Source organism: Chaetodon auriga, chromosome 19 (genome assembly GCF_051107435.1).
Source record: "Chaetodon auriga isolate fChaAug3 chromosome 19, fChaAug3.hap1, whole genome shotgun sequence".
Lineage (NCBI taxonomy): Eukaryota > Metazoa > Chordata > Actinopteri > Chaetodontiformes > Chaetodontidae > Chaetodon > Chaetodon auriga.
The window spans coordinates 11,205,108-11,217,274 of NC_135092.1; the positions used below are offsets into that span (position 1 = coordinate 11,205,108).

Consider the following 12,167-nt stretch of genomic DNA (forward strand, 5'->3'; position numbering starts at 1 on the left):
GTCATGTTTTTCAATCATACACAGCTGTTTTTTTAAAATAGGTTATGACCTTCATATTGCCGCCTCTCCCACACAGACGCACAATCTCACACTCATGTAGACAGATGCGACCACAGACGTGCGCCAAATGTACAGTTCAGAGTGTGGGAAAAAGAAGACAGTGTGAAAGCCACCAAGCCATTAGAGCGGAGAGTGGTTTATAAAGTGTTACACAGATGAGATGAAGTACGGGCCGCCAAAACGCAGCAAACGGCCCGAGGGAGGCTGAGATGTACCTGATGTTGTTTCCACATATTTTTCTGCATCTCCGAGTCTATCCATCTGTCACTCTCACATGCATTCTCTCTGTCGGTGTGTTTTTAATCTAGCAGTATCTGTTACCACCTTCTCTCCATCTCTCTTTCACACACACAGGCACACAGGCACCCAGTTCCCACGGTGGCTGAGCGGCGTGTCAATCTGCGCGCAGCGTCACCTCTTTTCACTTGCAAAAAGGAAGTAGTGCAGGGCTTTTGTTATCTGCAGTCCCACAGTCTAGTCATTTAAAAACAACTGGAATATATCCGCAGTTTATGATTTAAACAGCCACCTATAATCTCCTCCTCAGAGGTGTTTTATATGGAGCGGTGAGACCGTTTGGGGGTTTGTATTTTACTGTCCTTCCCATTTGGTTCGGAGGTAATCGCTGTCTTGGGAGAACTCAAAGATTTTAGATGTTGTGAAAAGATGCCGTTGCCGTTAAAACTAGGCCACATTTATGTCTTTAACCGTTTGGAGGGTGAACATCCTTGTTATATTCTGCTTTTAACTTTAAATACACCCCAGCCTCTTAGTTCGAAATAGCCTTTACCCACAAGAGCATATTGTGGAGCCAACATTTTGTCCAGTTTTTTTCATATTTGCACACAAATGAACTGAGTGAGCTGTTCACCGGCACTCAGTCATCCGTTTCAGGGTCACGATGCAGAGAAAGTTGGACCACGGCACAGCACATAGCTGTAAACCACACCCTGTCCTGCATAGTCTATCATTAGCAGCACCTTTTCTGCCCCTATTTAACGTGAAAGGGCGTTAATGACACTCCTTAAGAAAAAGACTAATATCATGGAACCAGCGGTAAAATTTGTCTTTTTCTTTTTAAGGAGTCAAATCAGGAGGGATTGAAATGAGAAAATCCGACTGCATTTTTCATTAACTTTCACCTGTTGTGAGAATCAGTCATATCTTTCATATACTTATCTATATGGAGATGCATATCTCCATATAGATATATGTAGATACATGTATGATTTTAACACTGTGCGTAAAATGATCCAATTGATGTGGAAAATCCTTTATTTTTTTTTAATGAAGTAGCTATTTAAGTATTCCAGTAGACCTTTTGCTGTGCATGAATTAAATCCTCTGATGGTCTTAAGTCACCATTTACATCGCTGTCAAAAAGACGTGGAGAAGCTTGATGGACGTTTTGTTTCAAGTTCCTGTTGATGTTAATCCAGTGGATGATCCTCTACAACGGGCCCGCTTTCTCAGCAGTTTACAGCTCTGGCAGCACCATGCCTCTGGCTCTCAGTCCGCTTCCTGGGGTCAGCTGCAGGAGATCGGATACAGAGCTCTCCGTAATATTGCTGCGGGCGGCTTGTTTAATATTTCTACAGCAACATTTGGCTCCCCCCTCAGAAGACCACGCCCCCCTCCCTGCAGATTCACAGGGTCCTGATCCCTCCCTCTCACCGAGCCGGCAGCCTATAACCTCCCCGGGTTTCCGCCCATTCCTCCACAGTTGATTCTTTGGGATGGCATTGTCATGCAAATAAAGGACGCGTAAAATATTCCCTCAGAGCGCAGCACCCGGCAGAGACTCATACGGACCGCGCGGAGGACACAGACCGGGCAACACGGTGGATTTGTATCGTTTTCGTCGCTACGGACCCGTCCATCTGTCACAGGTAAGTCACAAAACTGCAGCGGATTACATTTCCAGACATGTTAAGTGGCAAAAATCAAGCAGTGTGTCCATGCGTAAACGTGTGCGCACGGAGGACTCCTCTCTCGCTTGGATGTGGCGGAATGTGGGGTCTCTCTGGCAGTCTGTTGATGAGGAATCGGGATTCATGTGGACTTCTGTTGTCCCCTTTTTTTCCGTTTTTTGTTGTCTTTCCCAGACACCCTGGCCACATGAGCAACGACGTATAGCCAGGACGCGTAGCCAGGAAACGAGTCGGACGGTTCAAGGAAAACCTGCGGAGGCTGCCCTGTGGAGATAGTGGTCATACTTCCAATTTCCCCAAGTGAAGTCGGAGGTGTCTCTCTTCTCCATCCACTGCTATACGCTACCTGCTGCTGCTACAGAGAGGGAATTACATCTAGAGACCCCTGGATCGCTTGAGAGCACCCTTTTATGTGTTTTAGGATTTTCAAATATTAACATTTTTTTGCACACCACGTGTGTTATTTCCTCTCTTGTCCTTTTTGGGATATATACAGTGCTTCCTGTTTCAGTACTTTAAAGTGCCTTATTAACTGGTTATAATCCAGTGTAGCTGTGGCATTGTCACCAGACCAGAGACGCTCAACAGGGAGAAGACGATTATTATCAGCTTTAGAGCCCAGGCAGGATTACTGGTTCCCCACCCTCCAGCGAGCTGCAACCATGAGCCAGGCGGATGTGTCGACTTGCTCCGCGCCGCAGAGGGTTTTCCAGGAGGCGGTGAAGAAAGGCAACACCAAGGAGCTGCACTCTTTGCTGCAGAACATGACAAACTGCGAGTTCAACGTCAACTCTTTCGGGCCAGAAGGACAGACGGCCCTCCACCAGTCTGTCATTGACGGGAACCTGGAGCTGGTAAAATTGCTGGTGAAGTTTGGTGCAGATATCCGGCTGGCCAACAGGGAAGGGTGGAGCGCTTTACACATCGCCGCCTTCGGGGGCCACCAAGACATTGTGCTATACCTCATCACCAAGGCCAAGTACTCCTCTGGCGCCCGGTGATCTGTCTCTGCTGTCAGGTAAAATAAGAAAACAAAAAATAGCAAAACTGCAACAAGTGGAAAATAAAACTGCAACACACGGGAAAGCCAGGCTCTTGTGAACGCAAAAAAAACTGCCATTATCTACATAGTTGTGCCAAATTATATAGAAAAGGAAATAAAAATAGGCCTGCACAATAATCTTCTCTCATTGTAAACCAAACGGGGCCCTCTGTGCACTCCCGGGTGAAGCACCGCATGCTTCATACACAGCGCTTCAACATGAATCTTTAACAAAAGCAACGCCATCTCGGTGAGTTTGTTGGTACTAAAGCTTTCCTCTTGAATGTGTATACTAGATCTTGTCGTCCACTGTAAAAGAAGCCAGTGCCTGTGTATCACATGTGTGTGTTTGGACTCCACAGAGTGCAGATGGCCCAGTTTTTCTCTCCCCCATCCCCTGTACAGTTGAATGGTGTCTTTGGGGTGGTGGCAGCAGATTTGACCTGTTGCTCCTCATTGTTCACTTGTAAAACTTTTTTTTTTTTTTTTTTTTTTTTTTTAATAAGTTATTTGATATGAAACACGGCACTTGATGCTATATGGCTGCATGCTGGAATATCTGAAAGGGAAGACACACGAACTAGAGAAGAAGGGTTGCCCTCTGTTGGCTACCAGAGGTCTATTTTCTTTAATTCATTGATTCTTTTTTTTTTTTTTTTTTAACTCAAAGAGCGGCATTATGGCTATCCACGCTTTCAGATGTGTAATCATTATGTAACAACAAGTGGCTCCATCATTGTTGTGAAGTACTGTACACAATAGCTTTACTTTGTTTCTGTTTTTGCTAAGAAAAGAAGAGACAGTAGGTGAAAGCGCTCTGCAGATCTTGCCATGCTGGCGTCCAACTTTTCAAGCCAGTGCGACCACTTTGCCAGAGGTCGTTGTGTTTTTATTTTTATTTTTTTAAAGGAAAAAACCCGCTGCTTTCGCTTTGTATCAAAAAAAAAAGTCGCATTTGGAATTCACTTTATAATCTCCTTTCAGTATTTTATTAACATCCTAGTCATCACTGTGAAAGCAGGCTGTGTTTTTTTATTTATGAAGGTACATTGAGAAGATGCATTTTTGAATATTGTGTGGTTCTTCTTCTTAAAAAAATCTATAAGTGTAAGAATATCTAGGGTGACTCAAGCTGCTTCAGACTCGTAGTATAAACTGTCCCGTGTGGAGGTAGACCTGCCACTCCCACTCACAACCAGCACCCCAGAACCCCTCTGTTATAGCTTGTTGACCCTCAACAGGACAACCCCCCCCCCCCGCCAAATCCCCCATCCCTTCCATTAAAAAGACTTTGTTTGGTTGCCTTTTGCCAGCTACCTCGACTGTAAAGTATTCTCAAGTTGTTCAGTTCTCACGGCTCTGCCACGTTGTGTGGAGTCTGGAGACATTCACAATTTGTCTGTGATCAACCGCATGCCAGTATGTTTTTGTTTTTGTTTTGTTTTGTTTTGTTTCTTTCCTGCTATGTAGCCTAACAGACATGATGGACTTCAATACAGAAGATGCAATGACCCCAATCCCTGCATCCTCAGTCGGGACAGTTTATTCTACACTACAACCAAACCAATTCTGACAAGCAAAGCATCGTTTTGCCTTTTCTGCAAGGGAATCAGTGGTTCTCTGTCTGTCTGTCTGTCTGTCTGTCTGTCTGTCTGTCTGTCTCACTCACACACACACACACACGCGCTCACACAGTCATTGTTGCATGTTTTCCCTATAAGCCTCCACGTCTCTCTCTCTCTCTCTCTCTCTCTCTCTCTCTCTCTCTCTCTCTCTCTCTCTCTCTCTCCCTGTCTCTCTCTCTGTATGGTCGTTTTTTCGTTTCCTTTATTTTTTTCAATCGTATAAAACAAAACAAAAAAACAAAAAACAACAACAAAAAAGGAATTGTATCGCATGACTTATAAATGCAGGGAGTTTTATTGCACAAAAATGCGGAGCCTTGTGCGCCCCCAGTGTTTGTACGGGGTAACTGCAGGAGCCAGGGCTTTGGAATAGTTACTACTACTGAGCAGGACCCTATTACTGTTGGACGATGAAGACTTAAGAAAAACACATGACTGTTGCAGGATGTCACCGAAAAGGAAAAAAAAAAAGAAAAAAAAAAAAGAATCTGGTTTCATAAACTTGCCTGCTGCATTTTGGAAGTCATGGCACCCTAACATTTGTATCAATGCTGCTTGTATGTTTCTTTTCTTTTTTTTTCTTTTCTTTTCTTTTTTTTTTTTTTTTTGGTTGATGTTATTTTTTTAAGCCTACTGCTCAAATGGATGGCCAACAGTTGTATAGAAGCTTCACAGCAGCACTAGTTCACCTCATGGGAAGCTGTCAGGTGTGTGTGTATGTGTGTGTGTATGTTTTTTTTTATTGATGTGCGTGTGATTGTGTGCTTCTCATGAGTGTGTCCCCCCCCCCCCCCAGCCCCGTGTTGCTGTGGTAAAACAGTCCTCCAGACTGCCAATTTCCCATTTTAAACCCGGAGAAACCGCAAATAACTGAAGCGATAGATCCACTACATCAAGGCATAGATTGGTATCAGGCAAAAAATGAAATATGCATCGCTTGTCTTAAACTTGATGATTTTTTTTCTTCTTTTTTTTTGTTTGAATATTGCACTGATGACTGTTGTTGAAAAGTTGGCCTTTGTGTGTCAACATTTTAATTTTTTTCTGAATAGAAAAAAAACAAACACATACAAAATACTATTGTATAAATATATGCTCCAGGTGATAATGTCCTAATGTGTGTGTTACTTTGTGGAAAAAACATGACGTTTTTTTTGACAAAGATGCGTGTATCTTTGTGATTGGGTGTATGTATATATACATATGGATATATATATCAACGCTGATGATGATGATATCTTGGGGCACTTTCTTTTCTGAAGTGCTGTCTTCCTGTTTTTTTTGAAAGGGGAATAATACATTTGATGGTAAGATCATTGTAACATGATTAAAAATTGCACGGTTGTGTGGTTGTTTGGCTTACCAGGGTCATAACATTTATGACGTAAGGAGCCAGCCGCCGGATTGGTGTACATGAGTGAGATGATTTTTTTTTTGTTTTTTGTTTTTAAAGAAAAAAGTGCTGACTTCTTTGGACCAACTAGTGTTTCTGGTCTTGCTTCATTTCAAGCAAGAGGAAACAGCTGATTTTTCATGAGTGATGCAGATGTTCCATCGTGTTTGTTTTTGTTTGTATTCTTTTATTTTTGAACGTTTGTAACACTGTGATGATGACGTGATGTCATGTGGAGATGAGTGCTGTATTATTTTTGTACGTTTGTGTACAAGCCAGTAAAGAAATCATTAAACTCAAACTCTGCGTGTATGCATACATTTCTTCCTCATCTCCCGAGCAGAAGCTACACCTCCTCCTCCTCCTCCTCCTCCCTCCTCCCTCCTCCTGCATTTTTCATAGAAAAGGTTGGTTTGGGAAACACACCCCTACCCTCCTCTCTCTCTCTCTCTCTCTCTCTCTCTCTCTCTCTCTCTCTCTCTCTCTCTCTCTCTCCCTTCTCCCTCCCCTGTCTTCCAAGCCGGGCCCAACCCAGATCCCCATTCTCTCCTTTTGTCATTCATCTGGCCCCATCCTTTCACTGCCGGGATAAAAGAGCCCAGTGCATTGTGGGTAGGCTCAGTTTAAAGAAGGGTCCCCTCCCCTGTGTGTGTTGTGGGAGAGCTGGTTTTATGTTACCCCGACACACTCAAAAACTTTCCGACACACACTCCTCTCTTGTGCTCTCTGTCTAAAGACTGAGGGCTGGTCTTTGCACTTCGAGTCAGCTCTCTGCAAACAACCTGCTTCTGCCTCTCACTCGAGTCTTTCACTCATTCCTTCTATGCTTTTTCTTAGATTATCTTCGTTCCTTCCATTTCACTAACACCTTCGCATGAGCTGCGAAACTCTGCTTCTAAAAGCAACTCAGCTGATCTGTTGGACGGAAACAAAACATATTCCTGCTTGTCATTTTTTTAATGCCTATTTTTGTGATTTTCCTTGTGAAATGTGTGCTCTGAAGCCTCCTTGCCTCCTGTAATGATGCATGAAACGGCCCTGTAAATGGTTGGTTTAAGTGTTAACCGCTCTCAGCTCGTTTGAGTCAAAACCTAGAACATACATTCATTTGCAGCCAAGAAATGGTTCGGAAACACTGTGTCAATGTGTGCATTTTGTACTGGCCAGCAAAAGTTGATGTGATTTTTCAGTTAAGCCTTTAAATATTTCATTTTCAACTGTTTTGTGTGCTGCACAGCTCAGTTTTGGCTTCTTGCCCTTTGTTATCTCGCCGTCACCATACTTGTAGCACTGGTAAAACAAGCACAAGGTGCTGTGGGTTACATTTTGGCCTCTTGCATTGTGCTCATGGGTCTCGGCACCTGTTTATTTGAAGAGAAACCTTTGGTTGAGTCATGTTCTCCCCATTTCATGGAAATGCTGAGTTGCAACTGATATTGCATGGCTGTGGGAGGATCGTGGGAAAAGCGACACGACAATACATCTTTCTTCACGTCAGACCTGTTCGTGTTGTAACATTCAGTGGGTGTCGACCTGCTGTTAACTGCAAATGTTTGAGTAAAGAGGGTTACAAACGTGATTGAAATAACGGTTGCGGTTTGAGAGTTTTCATTTCAGCATGACCCTGAATTGAAGTGGAAAAAAAAAAAAAGAGTAGTATCTTACATCTGGGCTTCACTGGCAGGGAGAAGTTTGTGCTATTGTTAGAGCAGCCGTTAAACTTACTTTCTGGGCTGCAGCTGAACCATCCGTGACCTCAGCTCAAATGTTCTGCACCGACCACACCAAGCGCACACATCTCATGCACGTCTTTGTCAAACTCAACACCAGGAAAGTTAGCTCCTCTAAACACCACCCCCTCAGTGTTTTGATACAGTGGCAGGCCGAATGGGCTCACTGGTTTGCTGTTCGCTTGTCCTTTCCTCTCTCCCTCCCAGTCTCTCACTTCTGCAGGATGTTTTTGTTGAGCTGGGTTCCCTATTGTTCACACACTGAGTTGGCTGGCCTCCCAGGGTTGCTGCTGGCTGCTAGGCCCCCTAATAGGTTCTTCATGTGCCTTGGCTTTCCTCGCTCGTCTCGGTCTGGCCTGTGCGTGGAGCAGCCTGCTTTATGGAGCCAGACAACACAAGGCATTTTGGGAGGAATTTTGACAGTGGGAGAAAATGAGAGCTGCAGTGAGAGAAAAGCAAAGCTGCATCAAAATCGCTTCACTGACAAATCAAACAGGCCACACTGTCAAGTATAACTGGTTACACCCCTGCAAATGTGTGTGTACTGTCTGTTGTTGTATCTCACAGATTAACTGAGTACAATATCGCTGGTGGGTCGATGGTACAGCATCTGCAATCAAGTGCATCTGTGTGATAATCTTCCATCTCCATTCAAAAGGCCATTGTTCAGTGGCTCATAAAATATTCATATCCATGCTTACACCCCGCATTTGAGATTAACTGAACATCTTGTGATACATGTAAAATGTAATTTAATTGGTTTTGCAACACTGAATTCCTCTTTTTATAACGGCTCCTGTTCAACTTGCATACAATGACGGGAGCTTTGATTGTGAGACCCTGTGTATGACTTCCTCAAAGTGCCTCGGTATTGACATGATTGAGTAACAATGTAATGCAAACGGCTTGTTTGAATGAGATCTGTGATCCCTTACATGTAGGATGAGAACACTTATGAGGAACTTTTTGAACTGCTGTGGGAACCTGTGGCGTGATGACAGCCGCATAAAGAGGAACTCAGAGACGTGTTTAGCAGCGTTGAATTAGGCTATGCAATAGGATGTGATTTTACTTGTACACGTTGCCCTCCTCATGACACGCGAGATGCTGTTTTGATGACTTCCGCTTGCTCAGACATAGCATTAGTTATAAGGGCTAATTGGTTTTCAGTGTTTTCCCTAAGAACACTTCAGAAATGGTTAATAACTATAACCGTGGCAGCTCAAAGCCATGTCATCGATGTTGGATTTCTTCCAAATCATGACATGCCCTGAAAGATGCTACTGCGGATTAAAGCCTTTAAGCCTCCTCCACCCATGCAGGTGTTTTCATTTATGTTACCTGAATAGTGAAGATGTGTGCAAACTGCACTTGACTGACATTTGCCTCACTCTCCTCTTAGTTTTTTGCACCTATTAGAGCAAGACAACTTCACTTTTTATCATTTGCATTGGTATGTAGAGTTTTGTTATGTCGCTTGTTTCCCATCAGAGCTCCACCCAACTTCCACCTGAATAGAGCTATAGAAAAAACCTGTGTGGGTGTGCAGGTCCTTTAGATATGTTTACAATAATTAACGAACTATGGCAGTGAAGACGAGCAGTCCTGGCTGTCCTGGGAATTTTCCACGTACGCGCCTGTCTGCCCGAGGCCTCCTTCATAAACACGTCCTTAGATTCTGTATGTGCTTGACTCTGTAATGGACTGATAACAAAGAAGAGTTAAAAGATATTTATATCCGGTCATTTTAGAACGAAGCTGTAAAGACACTTTCACGTTATCACCTTATAAAGCCGATATAGTGAACTTGCCAGCAAACGCTTTCTTATTTGCACAGCCAGCACGTAGCATAATATGAAGTTGTGTTTATGTTTTATGGATGAATGTAAACTTCACTCTACTTTTTTGCTCTGCTTTGGTCTCCACCATCTCCTGAGGGAAATATAGGTCTCTTTAATGGCTGAATGCTCCACTGTGTTCACCAGCTTGTCATTCACTTTGTCAGTGTGCTGTTTGGTTCTGGACAAGGTGCATACATACTGTGCTGTAGGTCCAAAACAATGAGCTAAAAGATGGTAAAATGCTCTGTAGAGCTGATGGGAACTCTGGACCTGGGTGATAATTCACCACTAAAAGCAACTACTTGGCATCACACATAGTCATTTAATTGATTCTTAATGTAAAAAATATTGATTATAGCCTCCTTAAACATGATACTAATAGACAAACCTTAAAAAACAATCATCACTGACTCTTGCATGAACACAACTGCAAAAAAGTTCAATCAATTTCAAAGTTTGCTGAACAGCAGCCACTGTGGCCACAAATGGTAATTACACAATGATGGCACAATGGTTTTTCCTCCACTTCCCACAATGATCTTAAGTCATTTGTTCTAAGGCATCATCTTCAGGCGAATTGACTGAGAATGAGCAGAAAAAGCACAATACCTCGACTCTGTATTATCATTTACACACAGTCCAGCTGAAGTTAGCCAACACTACCATCAACCACTCAGTGCACCTTAACAATCAAGACAGTAGCTGAAAGAAAACAACTTATCTCATGTTGTGTTTCTTCATTTAGAAGTTACACATGTCTATCTATCTATCTATCTATCAGGACAGGTCTATGCTAACAGCTGCTATAGTTAGACATAGGAGCTTGTTTATCTGGATTCTGTTTAGTTATTATCTTGGCAATTACTCTGTCTGTGTCTGTAATCACATCCCTCTGTCTCATTTCCCAACTTATCAGCACTTTTTCTGTGGACTCATCCTGTGTGAGATCCTTCTCGATGGTCTTGCTCTATGTTGCTGACATTTTTTGGTCATTTCACAGAACCCATCTTTTCGACCACAGCACCAGCCCATACGCCGTGAAATCAGCACAGAGTCAGTGATGCTGGCGGATGACAGTGAGCTTTAAATCCTGCTGATACGACACTTTCTCCCCGACAACAAAAACATGTCTGTCGCTAAACACGACCAAGTGAACACCCCCTCCCCAAAGTCTGCCTGTGAGTAAGAAGGGGAGTAAAAGAAATAAAGTGAGAGAGAGAGAGAGAGAGAGAGAGACAGGTGGTCGGTCCGGTGTTTTCCTTGCCCTCCGCTCCTTTTTGAACTTTTCTTTCATTCTTCCAGTTCATTCTGTGCTTCTTTCCATAGCGCCAGTGACAAGGCGCTCCATTCACTGCCTCATTCTTCCACCCCTCCCTCCTCCCTCCATCTCCCTCACACACCCGACCCCATCCCCTCCCTCCTGGCTCCTTTGTCTAGCTTGCGGGGGCCAGCTTTAGCTGCTATTCACCAGCCAGACGGACCGCCATTGACTAGACCCCCCTCTATCCTCCCCCCCTATCATCCCTCCCTCCGACAAACACCCTCACACACACAAATGCACACAGCAACCTGGCCATTCCCAACCCTACGCCCTGTATCAGGCAGCTGCTATGCTAATAGGGAGGAAGGGATGGATGGAGGGGAGGGAAGGAGGGGGGGATGAGGAGGAGAGACAGAGCAGCCAGCCTATAGTAAAGGGACAGAGGGAGGGAGAGCAGGGAGAGTGACCCCGCTCCTCCATCTCCATAGCCATGCCAGAGCAGCAGCAGACCTCCTGTTACACAAAGGGAGTCCCCCGGCCCTCCTCCTCCTCCTTCTCACCCCTCTCCCCCCTCCTTCCACCCCTCTGTTCCCCTCTTTCTCATTCAAATCCATTTTATACTCCAGTGGTAAAGGGAGCTGTAAGTGCAGTATGTAAAGTAACCTTACTCCTGCCCTGCGGGCGTAACCATTCAGGGCTCAATACACAGAGAACAGCCTGTGTGTGTGTGTGTGTGTGTGTGTGTGTGTGTGTGTGTGTGTGTGTGTCTCCATTCCCCTGCTTTGTTTAGGACTGCAGCCCATACCTCCACACACACATACAAGTTGCACCTGTCCGTGAGTCCAGTTGCACCTCTCTTCCTATCCAAATAGTGCCAGGCACATTAGAGACATGCATCCTTCACATGCACACAAGCACACACACACACACACACACACACACACACACACACACACACACACACACCAATCTCTCTCTGGTGTTGAGTAATTTACATACTCAGGTGACAATTTATTAGGTACACCTAGCCAAAAATAACTCTGCCCTGCAGTAAATGCTAACTTCAGTGAAAGTTGAGATGTTCGATAAAAAGCGTTTTAGAGAGGTGTTGATCCAACTTTACAGACATTTTGGAGGCTGTAGTTTCAATTGTAGTGAATTATCCTGAGAGGTGTGCCTGATATTTCTGCCACCGCACTTATATCAATTGCAGTAGGTTGAAATATTAGAAGGAAATGGACGAAACAAACTGGCAATGCTTGTCCCTGGATGGAGTTTGATGTT

At 44.1% G+C, this 12,167-nt stretch overlaps 1 protein-coding gene across 1 annotated transcript; it reads left to right on the forward strand.

The window, feature by feature from the left end:
- Nucleotides 1–1,810: 1,810 nt before the first annotated feature.
- Nucleotides 1,811–3,140, forward strand: nrarpa (NOTCH regulated ankyrin repeat protein a). The gene is made up of 2 exons (XM_076757279.1): nucleotides 1,811–1,949; nucleotides 2,166–3,140. The coding sequence occupies exon 2, from the start codon at nucleotides 2,654–2,656 to the stop codon at nucleotides 2,990–2,992; it is 339 nt and encodes a 112-aa protein (XP_076613394.1). The 5' UTR covers nucleotides 1,811–1,949; nucleotides 2,166–2,653; the 3' UTR covers nucleotides 2,993–3,140.
- The last annotated feature ends 9,027 nt before the right edge of the window (nucleotides 3,141–12,167 follow it).